Source organism: Taeniopygia guttata, chromosome 3, assembly GCF_048771995.1.
Source record: "Taeniopygia guttata chromosome 3, bTaeGut7.mat, whole genome shotgun sequence".
Classification (NCBI taxonomy): domain Eukaryota; kingdom Metazoa; phylum Chordata; class Aves; order Passeriformes; family Estrildidae; genus Taeniopygia; species Taeniopygia guttata.
In genome coordinates, this window is record NC_133027.1 from 12,525,958 (window position 1) to 12,544,297 (window position 18,340).

General features: G+C 52.9%; 1 protein-coding gene across 1 annotated transcript; it reads right to left on the reverse strand.

Annotated features, from left to right (window-relative positions):
- Window positions 1-368: 368 nt before the first annotated feature.
- Window positions 369-4,255, reverse strand: LOC140683507 (uncharacterized). The gene is made up of 7 exons (XM_072926018.1): window positions 4,094-4,255; window positions 3,377-3,986; window positions 2,940-3,121; window positions 2,672-2,792; window positions 1,487-2,081; window positions 1,023-1,142; window positions 369-647 (listed from the first exon to the last, which is right to left on the reverse strand). Exons 1-5 carry the CDS (start codon window positions 4,253-4,255, stop codon window positions 2,071-2,073), a joined length of 1,086 nt encoding a protein of 361 aa, XP_072782119.1. The 3' UTR covers window positions 369-647; window positions 1,023-1,142; window positions 1,487-2,070.
- Window positions 4,256-18,340: the final 14,085 nt, after the last annotated feature.

Genomic DNA, 18,340 nt, shown 5'->3' on the forward strand with positions numbered 1-18,340 from the left:
CAGATGGTCTGAGAGACGTAAACAGAGTGACTGGGCACTTTCTCGGGAAGGCAGACCGTGGGGGGAAATGGGAGAACCCGGGGGGTCGCTACAGATCGCGAGAGGGTACATGGAATGACCTTATACATAATAGAACATATAATAACACAATTCCACAAATAGCAATATATATATTTTAAAAGCCAACTACAACTACATCAAAAGAGATACTTACACAACTGTATACCCAGGAAAAAGAATTTCACACAGATATATGTGTGTATATGTGTATACATATATACACATATATTTAATAGCAAATATATATATATACATATATACATATACATATATCTATATCTATATCTATATCTAATATATATATATATATATATATATATATATATATATATATATATAGTATACCAACAGAACAACATTAGTATACATAAATATAACAACATATACTAATGGAAATAAACCCATACAAATAGCAAGACACATATGGAAATATACACGGAATTATCACTGTCTATGTGCAAGTCCATGTATCTCTAAACAGATCTACAAACAGAGGGATCCCAGCTGCCCCATCTCCAAAGCCTCTCCCTCAGTCTCTTCCTCCCGTGCAGAGCAGCTCTCCTGGACAGGGATGGCAGAAGGCACAGCTGGCAAGCAAAGGGAACACTGAGTCAGTACGGGGACCTTTCCCTTGGCAACAGCTGCACTTCCATGAGGGAGGAGAAGATCTCAGAGCCTCCCCAGGAGGGTGAGAAGGAAAAAGCAGCCGAGCGGGCCAGGCCGTGGTGAGCGTAGCCGCGGCGGGACTGTCCCCCAGCCCCGGCAGCCCGGCACAGCCGGCACAGCTCCCGGGCCCTGCCGGCACAGCTGCCTTGCCCAAGGACAGCCCCTGTGCCAGCCGGGGCAGCTGTGCTGAGCAGCCCCAGCACGGGCAGGGCCCGCTCCTGCCCCGCCGGGCAGTGCCCGCAGCCTCAGCCCCGCCACCCTCAGCCCCACCCTGCCTCCCCGGTCCTGTGCCTCACCCGGGCTCTCTCCAGGGTGGCAGCAGCAGGTCCTCCATCCCTGCTCTTGCTGCTGGCCAGCGGCTTCTCCCTGCTGGATCCCGTCGGTCTCCGGCTGTCCTCAAGGTCTTCACTGCAGCTCTGGCAAAAGCGGAGGCTCTGGAATTACTTCCAAGGCCTGGCGGAGCTGCAGTCCCGGAGCCCTCTGTGCTCCCTGCCGGCCCCTCCATCCCCTCAGCCCCGCCATGCTCTCGGCAAAGCCCCAGCCCCCTTCAGTTTCTTCAGCCCCTCACAGTCCTCTCACCCCCTCAGTCCCTTCTGACCCTTCCTGTCCCCCTAGACCCGCCACGCCCTCGGCCTGTGCCACTTCCCTGTCACCTCAGTGCCACCATCGCCCTCGGCTGCCCCACACCCCTCAGCCCCAGCAGCACCTCAGGGTCACCGTCCCTTCAGCGTCACCGCCCCCTCGGCCCCCTCGCTCTCACCGTCCTTCAGCAGCTCCTCAGGGGACAGGGCCTGGGGCCAGCGGCAGCTCCCACTGCTCCAGGGACACCCGGGCTCGAACTGCTGCTCCGCCCGGCCCGGCCCCAGCTCGGACCCAGCACAGGCAGAGGGGACACAGGGGGCACAGGGGAAAAGCAAGAGGTGAGGGAGGAAGCAGAGCAGAGGAAGAAGTTAAAAAGAGGCCTATACCTATACAGGCATCAATCTATGTAACTAAACTCCCATACATCAAAATAAAGATGCCTATCTATAAATGTAACTACATACACTTAAATGTAACTATACACATGTATAAATGCAACTATGGGCATCTATAACTAAAACTGCACACCTAAAAATATAAATATATACACTTAAAGCTAAAAATAAATTAACTATTCAGATCTCTAACCCTCTAGATAGATAAATGTAACTATATAAACCTATACATACAACTACATACATAAATGTAACTATACGCATCTATTAATATAACTAGAGACAGAGGAATTCTACCTGCCCGATGGTCACAGGCTCTTCCTCTGTCTCTTCCAGCCACACAGGGCAGCCCTCCTGGGGAAGTCAATCACACTGGATCTGGGAAGCAAAGGAAACACTGAGTCAATATTGGCCTTTGCCCAAGTGTCCCTTGAGCACCAATTGTCCGTCCATGAGGAACTTTAAAAGATGGCCTGAAAGGCAGACTCTCACTTGGCAATTTGAAGCCTGCTCTTTAAAGAACAGGGATCCTTCCAAGTGTTCAAAACTGAACAGTATAAAGTATTTAAGTATCCTGACAGAGTCTCAGCACTCACAGTGCAAATGGCACCCAAGAGAGCTTGAAACAGAGACAGTGCCAGTGACAGAGAGACCACCGTCCTCACTGAAATGGCTGAAGGCTGCTGAGGGCTGAGTTATGAACCAAATTGGGACAGCCAGCTTGGTGACACAACTCCCACAAGGTCAGGTTTATTCCCTGCTCTCTTGCCACAGCAGAGGACTTGGTGTCAGAGCCTCTACAGAAGCATGGAGGGCAGGGCTTGGGCAGGTTGTGCCAGTGCAGGATTTGAACTAAAGGCACCGGGAAGCACCAACCCTTCAGACAAGAACTCAACTCTTCTCATCTCCCCTCCTGCTCAGAGCAGCCGTCTCACACCTCTCTAAACCAATGGGGGCTCTGTCCTTACCAGGCTCCTCGGGCTCTGGAGAACTGTTCCCGCAGCTCTTGGTGCCAGATGGAGTTTCCTCGGCTGCAGCTCGGTCCACAGGCTCCCCTCCTGAAGACTCAGGGACAACATTAATATTCCCCTTGAAAGAACAATAGAAAATAAGAAAATTAGAGATCATTCGGTATTTTGCTGGGATCACATCAAGGATAAGTTACTCTCCTTCTCCATGTAACAACATTGAAAAGCTCTCAGCCCAGCCTCTTCTCTTCCTCTCCAATGGGATTACCTGAGCAGAGGGAGACCTTTCAGACAGGGACCTCCTGATCTCCCAAATCATTTGCTCTATGGCAAAGCCCAGATCCACTGGTGGCAATTGCTCTTCCCCAGGGGCCTTCTGCGCTGAGCTGGAGGCTGTCAATGCTGCAGCACTGCCAGGTGGAGCACTGGGGGCTGAAGTGCCTGAGGCAGCTGCAAGAATCCAAACACATTGGTCAGGCTCCACAATGTGGCTCTGGGACACAGATCTCTGTTGCTACCCTGGATCAAACATCACAGGAAGCACACAGGAAAACCAGACAGAGAACCTTCTGGCTTTCTAATAGGTTTAATAGGCTTGACAATTTTGGGCCAAGAATGACAGAGCTGACAGATCCTTATGGAAAGATACTTCAGTCACTTTTCATGACCTTTTGGAAAAGCAAGGAGCTACAGCTCTTTTCCTACCTTGCGAGACAGAGGCTGGGGGCTGCTGCTCCCTGTGGAGAGGCTGGAAGCTGCCGGGCTGCATCCTGAGCAGCTCCCGGTCGACTGGAGGCAGCTGCTCTCCGTAGAGGTCCTGGAAGCGGCTGCGGGGCTGCGCCCCTGCGAGCGGCAGCAGCGGCTCCCCGCAGAAACCGAGCAAGTCGGAGGGCGGGATCTGAAGCAACTCCTGCTCGGCGGGCGGCGGCCGCTGCCCATAGAACTCCTGGAAGCGGCTCGGCCCCTCCCGCCGGGCCGGCATGGGCCGGTCCCGGTGCAGCAGGTGGAAGCTGCAGGGCGGGCGCCGGGCGAGCAGCGGCTGCTCTCCGGGCGGCTGCTGGAAGCGGCCGGGCCAGGGGCTGCGCAGCTCCCACCCGTCCGGCAGCGTCCGCTCCCTGTGCAGCAGGAGGAAGCGCTGGGCGGGCGCCCAGGCGGCAGCGGCGGCCGCTCCGTGGGCAGCGGCTGGAAGCGAGCGTGCCCGCCCTGCCCGTCCGGCAGCAGCCGTGCCCCGGGGAGCTGCTGCGAGCCGCAGGGCGGGCGCCTGCAGCACTCCCGCCCCGCCGCCGGCCGCTGCCTGTTGGGCGTGCTCCGGCGCCTGACGCGGAGCAGGAGGTCGGGGCGGTCACGGCGAAAGCAGGGGTTGCTGTAGTGGAGCCAGGCCCCGGCATCGCCAGGCGCAGCTGAGCCAGCCCGGCCCGGCACCCTGCGGAAGCCGTAGCGGTGGAGCTGGCGCACGAAGCTGCGGAACTGCGTGGCCCTGAAGGGGCGCGGGGCTGGCCCCTGGGCGTCGCCCGGGCTGAGCATCTCCCGCTCAAAGAGGGAGCGGTCGATGAGCAGCCCCTGGGCCCGGCTCTCCCAGCGCATGGAGCGGACGCTGTTATAAATAAATTCACTTTCAAAGGCAAAGTTACTAATAGTTAATTATTACACTAAGCCATTATGGATTGTTAATCAATATAATGAGGTGTTATATAATTAATGTGATAAGTTATTCAGTTAAATGTACGGTTATTTAAGTGTGTGTATATGGCTACTAAACAGAGAAATGCAGGTTAGTAATAAGGTGCAATAGTAAGAATGTTCCAGAAAAGTTACATCAAAGGGTGATGAGAGCAACTCGAACTACAATTGGGAAACCAGCCACCCAATAGGATTGCTGTATTCCAAACTGATTGGTCGGACTGCACCATCTTACAGACCTGTCAGTGAGCAAGAAAAGGACCCATCTGCAAGAGGATCCAAAGCGCACCAAGCAAGCAACCCCAAGAGACTTTAAAAATCCCTGGGTGGGACGCACCCGGGGTCTTTCAAGGGTACCTCGTGTCTGGAGAAACACCTTGTTACACGGCACTGTTACAGTTACCTCTGGCTTTTCCCGCAGGCCCTAGGCTTACCCTGAGGCCTCCTCCTCTGTTGTTCTAGTTTTTAACAAATAGGCACATTTTTTCTAGAAGTCATCAACCTCCTTTTAATTTCATTTTGCCTGTTTACCACAATGAAATTCAGGATTTCAGCAGCAAGACAAGAGCAGGCAGCTTGGCAGGCCTCCATCATCTCCAGCACTCACCTGCCTTGCAAATTCCTCTGGTTCCTTTAGCCATTGGCTGAACTCCTGTTCTTGACCTGAGGCCTTCTCCTATTACCTGTGAGATTGGGACCTGTTTGCTTCTACCTGTGGCACATTCTGAGGAGGTTTAGAATGAAATGATGGACAAGAATTCCACAGAACCTGCATTTTGGATTGTTTGCCTGTTTGGTGCTTGCAGCTGTCTGCAGCAGATTTGGAGTTTGTGGTTCAGTGAGCTATACGGCCCAGAAAAGAAAAGGCTAAGCTCAGGAAAACCAGGATCAATTCACTCAGCTCCTGCAGGCCAAAAATGAGAGTGCAGCAAATGACTGAAAAATGCAGTACTACTATGCAGCACGTATCCAGCGTGGGCATGACAGAGATTTCAAACCCACATCCATGGAGGAATCTGACCTGGCAGGTTTCCCACAAGCCAAAGGGAGTGTTTTTTTGCAAAGGCACCAGGAGCTCAGTGTGGGACAGAGAACTTTGTCAAGAGAAGGGCTGACCTGGCAGCTGGTGGAAGTGGAGAGAACAGGCATGGGTGCACCCACACTGTGAGGGCTGCCCCAAGGGCCCCCCTGGCCATTAACATGACGTGGGCACTGCCCCGTGCAGAGGACGTGTCCCTGCCATATTGCCAACATCAACACTGCTCCAGTGTCATGCAAACACATATGGGCCATTTGTTCCTTGGCACATGACGTGGGCACTGCCCCGTGCAGAGGACATGTCCCTGCCATATTGCCAACATCAACACTGCTCCAGTGTCATGCAAATACATATGGGCCATTTGTTCCTCGGCATCTTTTCCCCACTAAAAAAATCGTTCTTCCTTCAGTGAGCCCTACAATTTGCTGGTTGATGTTAGCCATGCAGTAAATGTGCAGGAATGACAGGCATTCCAATTTAGGGAACTAGTTTTAGTCAGAAGCACTGGTGGCCAAGGTACAGGGTGTGTGGGCTTGGTGCCTGTTCTGCATTCCTCTTGGATACTTTGAGCTACGGGTTATGCACTGCAAGCAAGTTTTGTGTTGCTTTGGGACAGTGTGTGCCCTGTCAAAGGAGTCCTTTTTGTCGCCTGATGCTGTTAAGGCTGTGGACAAATGCAAGCATCCTTCTCTTTCCCCTGCAATTGTAGGGTGTGCAGGCATGTGCAAGTGTCTTAATTTTGCCTTCTTCTTATACAGTTGGCTGATTGCTGCAGGTGACCCTTTTTTTCCTCTTTGTCTTGTGTTGCCTTGTAAAAGACAACGGCAACCTGGTTCTGGGGGCAGCACGGTGGTCCGGCCTCTCCAGACCACTCGGGCTAATCGACAAAGACGCTGGCACCAATTTGGTGGACGATCGAAAAGCCTTTATTATCTCATCTCGTGGGTTTAAATAGTCTCGGGGGTCTTTGCTACGTCAGAGGGGGGTTGTGGGGTCTCAGGGGTTAGTCGGTAGTGGAAAACTACTGCAACAGGTGTGGTCACATGCTTCTGGGGTTAATAGATAACGTGGGGCAGGGAGAAGGGGGGAAGGGTCTCTCTTTCCGTCACATCCCGTGATCTTCCGTTCGCCTGTCCCTATCTACCACAGTCTTGCACAGACTGGGGACGTGTGCAGGTGGGTTCTTTTTCCATTTTTTTCCCTGGCCTGCAGACTTGAGCAGAACAGATCAAATGATGGAGTGAATCCATAGAGCAGTTGGCAGGGCTTTCTTGTTGGTGTCATCCCACAAAGTTTTTAACGGTCTGACAGGTAAGTAAGAGATTTTTCACTGGGCCGAAACAAAACTGACATAATGATGCCATATTTTTGGTAAAGCTCCTGCCAACAGCTTCAGCTCAAAAGGGAGTGTCTCTTGCCCAGCAGGGTGTCTGAAGGCATCCATTTTTTATCTCTGTGGTTGTAGGATCTGCAGACACATGCACGTGTCCTTTTTTCTTCCTTTTTCTTTTACACTCTGTGGATTTCTGCAGGTGTCCTTTTTTCCCGCCCTGATTTGCTGTACAACTACAGAACTCATGCAAGTGTCTTTTTGTCTTCCTTTTTTGGCACAGTCTGCAAACTTGTGCAAGCATCCATGCTTTTTCATTTAGTGGTATGGTCTGGGGACTTTTGCAAGGGTCCATTGTTTTCATCTTTTCACTGCACACTCTGGGCATTCTTGCAAACGGGTGATTTTTCTCTTTCTGTTTCATGGTCTGTGGACTGAGCAGTGTTGTTCAAATGATGGAGCGAGTCTGTAGAGCAGTCGGCAGCGCTTCCTCCTTGGCGGCCCTCGCCGTACTGCCGCTGGCGCTGCCGGGCGGGCATCAGTAGCTGCGTCTTGGGCAGCATGGCCGGGCCTCGGCTCCGTCTGTCACGACTCCGGCCCCAACTCCGCTTCCGGCTCCTCTCGGGGCCCGCGGAGGACACACGTAGCAGGGCCTCACCCCCGCCTCCGCTGCGCCTTCCCCGGACCAAGCTCAGCCGCTCAGTAGCGCGGCCGCCCGCCCCGAGCCGCCGCTGCCCCGTTCGGGTGGAGGTGCCCGGCCTGGGCTGCTCGGGGGACATAGCGGGGAGGTCGGGGATTGTTCCCAGCCCCGGCCCGAGCGCTGACAGCCGCGTCTCGCCCACAGGGAAGGCTCAGGAGCCCTGCAGGAGCGATTCCGCTGGGTTACCTGCAGGAGCGCGGTGCCCGGCGCCGTCTACTCGGGGCTGGCAGGGACGTGCGCGGTGGGGCTGGCAGGGACGGAGCAGGGGGCGGTGGAGGACAGGGAGCAGGGACTCTGCAGGTCAGGATCTGAGCTCAGCCCGCTGCTCCCACTGGCTCACCGGTGCCCATGGAATGTGTGCCACGGGATTGCATCGATCATTAGGGCGAGCTGGTGAGTGACTTGGGCCGACAGCAGAAAACAGCAAGGGACAGGCGGGGAAAGCCAAGGCCTGGGAGAGTGGAAACCACCAGGACACCTGGAGGGAGAGCGGGCGTGAGCTCAGTGGAGGGCTCAGAGCATCCTGGGCTGGGTGAGGGCTTCCTGAGCCCTGAACGGTACCAGCCCTGCTGATGGCCTTGTGGTCTTTTTGCAACCCTACAGAATCTGCATGCTCCTGGAGATTGAGCTGCTGGACAAGGTGTCCACTGGGTTCCATGGTGTTGTTCAGCTCTTGGATTTGTGGCAGCTCCCTAATAGCTTCTTGCTGGTGATGGATCGCCCTGAGCACTCTCAGAACCTCTTTGACTTCCTTCTGCCATGGGGGCTGTAGTAGTAGGGACAGGCGAACGGAAGATCACGGGATGTGACGGAAAGAGAGACCCTTCCCCCCCTCTCCCTGCTCCACGTTATCTATTAACCCCAAAAGCATGTGACCACACCTGCCCCAGTAGTTTTCCACTCCCGACTAACCCTTGAGACCCCACAACTCCCCTCTGACGTAGCAAAGACCCCCAAGACTATTTAAACCCACGAGATGAGATAATAAAGGCTTTCGATCGTCCGCCACGTTGGTGCAAGCGTCTTTGTCGATAGCCCGAGCGGTCTGGAGAGGCCAGACCGCCGTGCTGCCTCTTAGAACCAGGTCGCCCGCTGTCTTTTACAAAGGCAACATATTTGGTGCCGAAACCCAGGAAGATTCGCTCGGGTAACGGGGTACACCTGGACAGGAGCAGCGGCCGGAGCGGTCAGACCGTATCTTGGCACAGGGAGACGTCCCAGGACCCGCGAGCATCATGGACAGCGTCGCCAAGGTCGTAAGTTTGAATTATAAGCAGTGGAGTATCGAATTTAAGCTCAAGGACTTTTATCTTGCTATAGCGAGGCTGCTTGAGCTTGGGGCAACCGAATGCCCAGTGGATGCCATGCATCCGGGAATATGGGAAAAGTGCACAGCCACGCTAGCCGAGGACACAAAATCCTCAGGCAGTGGCAAGAGCCTTAAGGCATGGGGCAAAGTAGAAAAAGCCCCGCGCAGGGCAATAGAAGAGCAGGAGACGTGGAGCGCGGCGCGTACGTGTTTATTAGTTACTCCCAAGCTTGGGGTGGGGGCGGGAACGCAAACTGCCCCTGAGAACGATCTGCCCGGTAGCAGGGACCCGGGGGGGCCCGGCGCGTCACCTCCTTCCCCAGATCAGAGCCCAATCCCTGCCGCGGAAATCCCCCGAGAAATCGCCGCTTCCCCGCCCGTCCCGCCGCCGCCACCGGCCCGCGATCCGTTGTCAGAAGTGCAGCAGAGCGCGGAATGTTTTTGGCAAGGGCTGGCGAAAGAAGCCAGAGACGCAGAAACCGCGGCTCGAGAAAACACGCCGGCCATGCCGCCCCCCCAGCCCTTTGAAAATGGCGCTGGCCACCATAGAGAGGGGTGGGGCGCGGCCGGTCTCGGCGCGAAAACTCGAGAGCCGCGCGATTTCAGGAATGCGCATGCGCGGGAGAAAGGTGGAGAGCGGCAGAGAGCGCGGAGCCAATCGGCGGCTGCGCTGGGGGCCGCTACCATATAAGGGAGAAACCACCCCCTGCAGGAGGCGCAGCGAGCCGGGGGGCCGGGAGCGGCGCCAGCCCCGCGGGGAGGAGCGAGCTCAGAGCCGAACAAAAAGGCACCGAGCCCCGGAAGTGCGCCAGGATTCAACTTCCGACTCGGAGCCTGGCAGCAGCTCCGCCGGCTCGGAGGAGCCGACGGAAGCCGGCCGGAACTCCAAGACAGAGAAAACAGAGCCAACGCGATTTAAGACAAAACCAAGTAAAGTTCTAAGCCGCACCGAAAAGTGGTCACAATACGAACCAACCCAGTTTACCAGCTGGGGAAAAATATCCTTTTGGGGCTGCGGGAGAAAAGGGCGTCTCGCCAAAGAATGCGGGTCCCGGCCCCAGGGGAACGGGACGAGGGAGGGAGCGTGCGGACCGCACGCAGCTTCCTCCCACCGCAAATACAAGGCGGCTCATCTATGCCAACCCGCAGTGGGGCGGGGAGCCCTCATACTTCATACCCCCGCCAGAGACACAATTGCAGAGTTTCCAAACACAGCCCGCGGTACCTTCGTACCCACTACCACTGCAGACAGCGCCTGTGCTGTAGGGTCAGCAGGGGACGCCCCAGAACGGGACCCCTGGGTGGCCCTGGCCATGAAAATAGGGAAAGAGCTCCCGAGGGTGTGGGGGACATGCCGCCTTTATGGCAGTCAGGACCCCCACGTAATAGGGCTCCAGCTTTGGGCAGACACAAGAGCAGACTGCCTGATGTTTCCCCAAGCACTGGGGCCCCGACGCTGGCAATGCAAAGACGCCCCCGCAGTGAACGGGGTGGGAGGGCTGTCCCGAGCTTGAAAAAGCACCCAATTGGTAGCTATAACGCTGCATACAAAGAAAGGGCCAGAACGGACAGTAGCAGTCCACCCTTACATTTTACAAAACTCTCCACCCCTGATAGGAAGGGACATCCTTGCTATGTTAGGAGTCAGGATTACGAATTTATAATGAGAGCCACTGCTGCACACCCACTGCTGCCAATCAAACCTGACCTTCAGAACAAAACTAATGAAAAGCTGTGAGTTTCTGTTTGCAGGACATGCTCGTGAACCATCCCCGTGATGCATATACCCCTGCTCCAGAGAGAGATAACAGACCACCAAACCGCCAGACAAAGCCTGAAAATCCCACGGCGGTGAGACCCAGACATGCACAGTGTCTTTGTGCGATTCTGCTATTAGGGCTTGTGGCCAGAGGGCAAGCTGACCCAGGCCACTACCCTCATCAGCCATTTAAGTGGGTCACGCAACATCTTTCAAGTGACAAGGTGTTCAAAGAGATCACCACAGCAAACACCCCATCCTTCGTGTTCCACATAGCCAACCTGTTTAGAAGCTACCTTACTAAACCTAAGCGAAACCAAATCGAACCTAACTAACCCCTGTTAGCTTTACTATGATGTTAAACCCCCCTTTTTCTACGAAGGCATTGCTTTAGACACCCCCTTCAGTTATTACTCACGTTTACCAAACCACCCTTTCCTTAACAAGTCACAAGTTTGTACCTCACTCCAGTGCCTATATCTACGACTACCTCATTTTATATATGATAAGGGGAGGGGAGATGTAGTAGTAGGGACAGGCGAATGGAAGATCACGGGATGTGACGGAAAGAGAGACCCTTCCCCCCTCTCCCTGCTCCACGTTATCTATTAACCCCAAAAGCATGTGACCACACCTGCCCCAGTAGTTTTCCACTCCCGACTAACTCTTGGGACCCCACAACCCCCCTCTGACGTAGCATGCGGCTTTCGGGGGTCACTTGCGGCTTTCCCCCGTCCCTCCCCGGCCCCCCGGGACCCCTCCGGCTAGCTGTCCCCTCAGGGGACCGGGGTTTGCCGCGGTCCCGCTGCACTGGGCTTACCAGACAGCGGCTGGGTTAGCACGGTTCGAGCGGCTGCGGCACCTCAGTCGCCGCAAGGAGTCGAGATAAAGAGACAAAGAGAGGTCAGTTGTATGCAGTCCAGAAAGATTGTATTGCCTGAACAGTTGCAGGGACAAAAGACGCTGGGCTACTGCCCAGATACAGTTTTATACAGCAAAATTAAGAGATAAGGTCTAAACAATAGAGACAGTGTTCAGCATGGGCTCATCAGAACCACCCCAGGGGTCAGGTCCAATGGGAACTGCTCAGGGGTGGGGAGAAGGGGGTTTACATAAAGATGCTGAAGCGAAACTTTCCCGAAACAATGGGGCATACATAAATGTATCTTTCCCTCATACCTAAATATATCTTTTCCTCAGCTTCCAACTCCCCAAGGCCTTTCTAAATCCCTTCCTCCACGATACCATGCTAGCGTGATAGCAACATCTCCCTCTTTTTTACTTAATAAGATGAACGGTGCCTTGGGAGAAGGTAAAACTGTGGTTCTCAAACTGCGGTGTCTTTCTGCTTGTCGTCTTCCCACCAATCGCTCTCCGTGACGGCAGCAGCGATGAGAACAGGTGCGGAAGCCTTAGGCTTCGAGGTGATGACCTTGGAGATTATTTGCTTAAGAATCCCAAATGCTAATAAAACTAAAAACAGTGCAACTAGAAAGTAAAAGATGTCTTTTAAAAGAGACACTGCCCACCCAGAAAGGTCCCAGTCTTTTAACAGATCTTTAAACCAATCCTCATTTTCTTGCTTCACACTCCCAATGAGGCTTCTCATTTCCTGAATGGACGAGTGGACACTCTGGCCTTTAGATGACAGATCAAAACAGCACAAACCATCAAACTCTTTACATCCATGACCATGTGCCAACAGCAGGAAATCAATAGCTGCCCGATTTTGGAGGGTAGCCTTTCTGGTTATTTCCTCGTCTTCTAGGAGGTTACTCAGGGCTGTTGATGTTAAATTTGCCTGCTTCGTCACCCAGCATTCCAGATTGCCTAATTCACTCAATGCTTTTGCTGCCGCAACCCATGGTAAAAACACAGAGACGGCAACTCTTTTGGATTTTGCCCAATGGTAAATTTCTGCATCACAATGTTCATCAAATTGACTTGCACTTCGCTTAGTAATTTTTGTCTCACCTTTTACTCGCCCGATTGGAATTTGGGTCATGTTGGGGGAAGCAAGGGTCAGATGCCCGAAAGTGCATGGACCTCCAATAAGACAAGAGGGGATTCCAGGGTAAGCTCTGTCCCCACAGATAAGAAACACTCCTTTGTCCAGCTTGCGGGGACGGAAATCAGTGGTGGATGCAGATTTCAGCTTATAGACAGCTGTGCACCATTGACCCGCCCTGAATTCTACCTTGTACTGTTTGACTTGCTCATATAATTTTACTTCTTTGGTTGGGGAAAAATCAAATTGAATGCAATATTCAGCTTTTGCGGAGCCCAGGAGTTCTAATTCCTGGGGCTCTCCCTCAGCAGAGGGCAAGTCTAGGATCCACTTTTGCCACAAAATGAGGGGGTTTTGCACTGGTATTTTCCCTACTCCAGGTATTTTATTTTCGTTCACCTGCTTTTGCAAGCGGACCAGACCGATTGGGAACTCATCTCCCTTACTTGGAACCCCTACTAAACATGTGGACATCGGATTTTCTGCTGAGGCAGTAGACAAACACATGTGATCTTGTTTCAAGGCTTGGGCGAGTGTGACCCACACATTTTTCTTGGGCTGTGGAACAATCCACGCGTCCACCGTGCACGGGTAGATGGCCATTGTCTGGAACCAAACGATGAGCAGGAATGTGGAAATTGACATTCTGCTAGTCTGAAAGAAAGATAAAATCATATAACAAGGTAAACTAACTCTGAAAAAGGTACAATTTGCTCTGCCAGTATAAAGGAAAACAGGGATTAGGGGTCTCCTCCTTCCTTGCGGCGTTTTGTGTCTGACGCAACTGCGTTTTCTGTGGGATTCCCCTGAGTATCAGGGGGGTGGTTTTGTGGTGGACTCACTCCCCGTTCGGCAGTATATGGTCTGACCCATTTCTTAGGAATCCACCCGAGTCCAGAGGGTGTGGATACGCACGCATACCCCCGTCCCCAAGTGATGAGCTGGTGTGGACCCTGGATCTCTCCAGAGTCTGGATCCCTAATTAACACTGGAGGTCTCTCTTCGGGTCTGAGCTGTTGATGTTGTTTAAAATGACGCAGGACTGGGGGTTCAGGCCTATCAAAAGAACAATTTAAGAAGTTAATGGTGAAAAGGGCTTTGCAGAGCCTCATCTGCGGAGATAGGACCTGGATATCTCCCCGCTGGCGAAGGAGGACCTTTTTTAAGGTCTGATGTGTTCTTTCTATCACAGCCTGGCCGGTGGGGGAGTGTGCAATTCCTGTCCGATGGTTCACTCCCCACTCTTGTAAAAACTCACCAAACGCTCTGGAAATATAGGCTGGGCCATTATCTGTCTTGATGGTTGTGGGGACCCCTAAGGCTGCAAATGCCTGCATAAGATGTTTTTTGGCATCTGCAGTTTTTTGTCCAGTGTGGGCTGAGGCAAAGACTGCTCCGGAGAAAGTATCTACTGAAACATGTACATGTTGGAACTTCCCGAACTCCTGTATATGTGTGATGTCAGTTTGCCACACTTCACAACTGCGGAGTCCCCTGGGGTTCACTCCTGAACTCACAGTTGGTAAAGTGGACTCCTGACACTGGGGGCAAGCAGCCACAATTGCATTGGCTTGGTCACGCCGCAATTGGAATTGGCGGACCAGTCCCGGGGCATTTTGATGAAACAATTGATGGCTTACCTTGGCCTGTTCGAGGATGTTTGGTTGGCCAGCCAGCTGCAGAGGAGCAGCCAGTGCATCTGCTCTACGATTACCTTCAGCTATAAAACCTGGAAGATCTGTGTGTGATCTCACGTGCATTACGAAAAAAGGCTGCTCTCGGTGTGAAACTAGAAAGATTAGTTTTGAGAGCAAACTGAATATCACTGGGTTGGAAACCTCTTTGAGCACTGCATGTTCTGCCCTGGACACCACACCTGCTACATATGCTGAATCTGTAACTATATTAATTGGTTCTGAAAACTTTTCAAAGGCCCTGACAACAGCGTCCAGCTCAGCAACCTGTGGGGAGCCCTCCACAACCTTTACATCAGCTTCCCACTGCTGAGTCTGGGGGTCTTTCCATGTGATCACAGATTTGTGGGACCCTCCCGACGCGTCTGTGAAAACTGTCAGTGCTTTCAGTGGTTCACTGCTCTGGATACTTTTTGGGATCAAATGAAACTCTGTTTCAAACAATCTGTGGCCTGGATGGTTGATGAGAATTTGTCCAGTGAAACTGTCTAGGGAGAATTGCAAGTTTTCATTGGTCTGAAACAGGTGCTCGAGTATTTCCTTAGAGAGTCTCCCTGTGGATATTTTGATAGGGAGATGAATGCATGCGAAGTCACACCCTGCCAACACCTGCAATCGAGCCCTGGCCCTCATGATCAGCTGGGCCATCAACTCTTGTGGCTTGGTGATACTTTTGGACAACTGATGACCAAGGAACACCCACTCTATAATTAAGAGGGGATCCCGATGGTCTGTGTCCCATTGAAAGATCAACCCATGGAGGTGTGGCAACTTACCAAGGATGATGAATCCGAAAGGCAAGCCCTCACGACACCTGTGGGCCTGTCTGTCTGCTAGGGTGGACTGAATTTTCTCCAAAGCAGCCCTGGCCTCCTGGGTCAGGGCCCTCGGGGAGTCTAACTCTTCCCCCCCTTTTAATAAATTGAAGATGGGGGACAACTCTCCCGTGGTGAGCCCCAGCCAGGGTCTGACCCAATTTAGAGACCCGCAAAGCTGGTGGAGGTCTCGTAATGTTTTTGGATCATCATTTATCATTGGTCTCTGGGGTGTGATGGTTCTGTTACCACTTTCAAGGCCCAGATACTTCCAAGGCGGCAGGTGCTGCACCTTTTCCTTTTGCAACTCAAATCCAGCCGCCGAAAAGGCTGAGATAGTGTCCTCCAATGCCTTTGCAAGTACGTTGTCACTGTTGGCACAAACAAGGACATCATCCATGTAATGATACAAAATGCAATCCTTCCACTTGACACGGACTGGGGACAGAACTCTGGCCACATACCACTGGCAGATGGTGGGAGAGCATTTGAGACCCTGAGGAAGGACTGTCCAATGGTAGCGTTTCATGGGAGCCGCTCTGTTAAGAGAGGGCTCGGAAAAGGCAAAGCATGGTGCATCATCTGGGTGTAGGGGAATTTGGAAGAAGCAGTCTTTGATATCAAGCACTGCCAATTTCCAATTCTGGGGAAGCATAGATGGGGAAGGCATTCCTGGTTGAAGAGATCCCATGTCCTCAATGACGTTATTAATTTTTCTCAGATCGTGGAGGAGCCTCCACTTGTCTTTCCCCGGTTTCTTGATAACAAACACCGGAGAATTCCAAGGGCTCTGGGTTTCTACTATATGTCCTTTTGCCAATTCCTCTTTTACAATTTGAGAGAGCGCTCTTGTCTTTTCTGTAGTCAGCGGCCACTGGTCTACCCAGACGGGTGTATCTGTGAGCCACTTAAGTTTTTGGGTAGGGCGCTCCTCAGTGGCCGCACCTAAAAATCCTGGGGGCTTGGTAGTTCTAACTTCGCCCCCCATTGGGACATGGCATCTCTTCCCCAGAGGGTGAATTTTGAATCCAGAACAAATGGGCGTAGAGATGCTGATTGCCCATTTGGTCCCTTGATTTGGACCACATTTTTGGACTGTTGTGCTACTTTTGGACCTCCCACACCTATAACTGGGTGGCCTACATTTTCCAACTCCCATTGCTTTGGCCATTTTTGAGGAGGAATGACTGTCACATCTGCCCCGGTGTCCATCATCCCCTGAAGGAGAACGGAATGGCCCTCGCTCTGGAGGTCACACCACACAAGGGGTTTCTCCTCTCCCAGCGTCTCGGTGTAAAAGACTGAGAGGGCATGATCATCACACAAAAGATGGGGCACTGGAATGGCCTGCGCAATGATCTGTCCCTCCGCCAGGAAAAGAGGAGGGTGGACACAGCGTGCCATGAGATAGAAGGTCCTGGGATCGAGTGTAACGATGCCAGGAGGGATTTCTATCTCCTTAGGAGTGTACTTTGTGTCCCCAATGACAAGGTACTTGCAGTTTAGTAGATCATTCCGTCTGCGAGTTTCGCAGTCCCGAATGCGGGGCAGGAGTTCTGCTGTGGCTGTGATGAAATGCCAGTCCTGATTAGAAAAATGAACAGGTTTAGTGAGTCTCAATCGGTAAGGTTCGGTCTTATCAGTGGTGTAAGCTTGGCTGCTGACACTAGGTACAATGTGGTGAACAGCAGCTCTGGCCACAACACCTTGGCCCACCCCATTTGTGTCATCACGCGGGATAGGACCGCGCTCCCCAATCAGTTTTTTTGCTGATTGGAGACCTCCCCCGCCCCCGTTTTCCCCCTCAGAGGGCACTGGCCTATGAGATGTCCCTCCTGGTTACAGAAATAGCATCGGCGTTTGGGTGCAGGAGGCTTGGCAGCCCTTGGTGTTTTTGGGGTTACCATTGCCTCTGCAATCACTTTCCCCCGTGGTTTTGTCACTGAGTCCCTTGTCATTAGTGTAGCTTTTCTCGTGCACTCCTCAATGAGCTGATCGAGTGTGGGTGGAGGCGATGCTGGAAGGGCCAGGATGACTCGCTGACAGGCTTCATTTGCATTTGTGGTGGCAATTTCGAGTGTGAGCTGATCTTGGAGCTCTGGATTTTGTACCCTTTTCTCGACTGAAGCTCTCACTCGATCCACAAAATCCATGAACGGCTCTGCAACAGACTGCTTCAAATCGATATAAGAAATGACAGGTTCTTTAGAAGGCATGTTAAAAAATGCACGTTCTGCCGCATCCCTGGACAGGTCTAACACTGATCTGGGAATGCCTGCTGCTTGCTTCTCAGCTTGGCTCCAATCACCCTCACCCACTAGATGTTCTAAGGTGATTTCCTCATCCTCTATATCTGTGGAATGGGTTGAACTCTGCAAAATCTCTGGAAGGAGGTCTCCTGCAAGCCTTTTCCAAGTTCTTTCCCACAATCTAAATTCAGATTGAGGGAGCAAACAGCTGAAAAGACGTCTCAAATCAGCAGGGACAAAAGTTTTGGAACTCAGAGTAGCTTTTAAAATGCTCTTAAAAAATTCACTCCTTTCTCCAAATTCACGTTTTGTTTTGCAGAGTTCCCTGATACTGTCGTATGAAAGGGGTTCCCATCTGGGGTTTTGTCCTCTCGCATTATAAACAACTGGGGCCATGAACAGAGGATCGGTGTCTGTGACCGGTTTCTGTTTCCCGGAGCCGACAGCCCCGGAGCTGGCAGCCCCGGCTCTGCCGTTGCCGAGGGAACCGGGAGCGAGAGGGGGGGCGGCTTGTGTGGGAGTGGCCGCAGCTGGCGGGGCCGTGTGGAGCAGGGCAGGGGCAGGGGCAGGGGGTGGTGATGACGGAGCTGCGAGGGGAGGAGCTGAGGGCTGGACCGTGGGCTGAATCGCCGCAAGGGAGGAGGGATTGGGATTGGGGATGGGCAAAGGGAGGGACACGAGGGCTGGGGGTGTGTTCTGGGCTGGCACGGGGAGCAAGGAATTCTGGGAAGGAGAAGGGAATGTCCCGATGCCGCCTCCATCTTGTGGTGGCTGCACGAGGGGGTTGGGGGGTGCAAAGCAAGGATTTTGAGCTGCAGGAGCGGAATCAGGAGATGGAGAAGGGTCAGGAACTGAATCTACATCTGCGCGGTTAGTTTTTTCAAAGCTGGGGATGCGGGGGGTTACAGGGGACGCGGTGTGACCCTTTTCTCTTCCCCGGGCGTCCCGAGTGTCTGCACTCTCTTTCACAAAGTCATAAACGAACAAAAAGATTCTCATAAAACCTTCTTTCACTGAGGGATCTCCTGCCTTTGTCCTTTCACTCAACACTGCACCCACACGCTTCCAAAACTGTCTTTCTTTCAC

Bases quoted from the DNA above. Each gene is read 5' to 3' on its own strand.
- LOC140683507 (XM_072926018.1), bottom strand. From the start codon at position 4,255: ATGCGCTGGGAGAGCCGGGCCCAGGGGCTGCTCATCGACCGCTCCCTC. The intron at 3,987-4,093 runs GTGCCGGGCCGG...GCTCCGCGTCAG, and splicing joins ACCGCTACGGCTTCCGCAGG to GCGCCGGAGCACGCCCAACA. The intron at 3,122-3,376 runs GTAGGAAAAGAG...GGATTCTTGCAG, and splicing joins CCCAGCCTCTGTCTCGCAAG to CTGCCTCAGGCACTTCAGCC.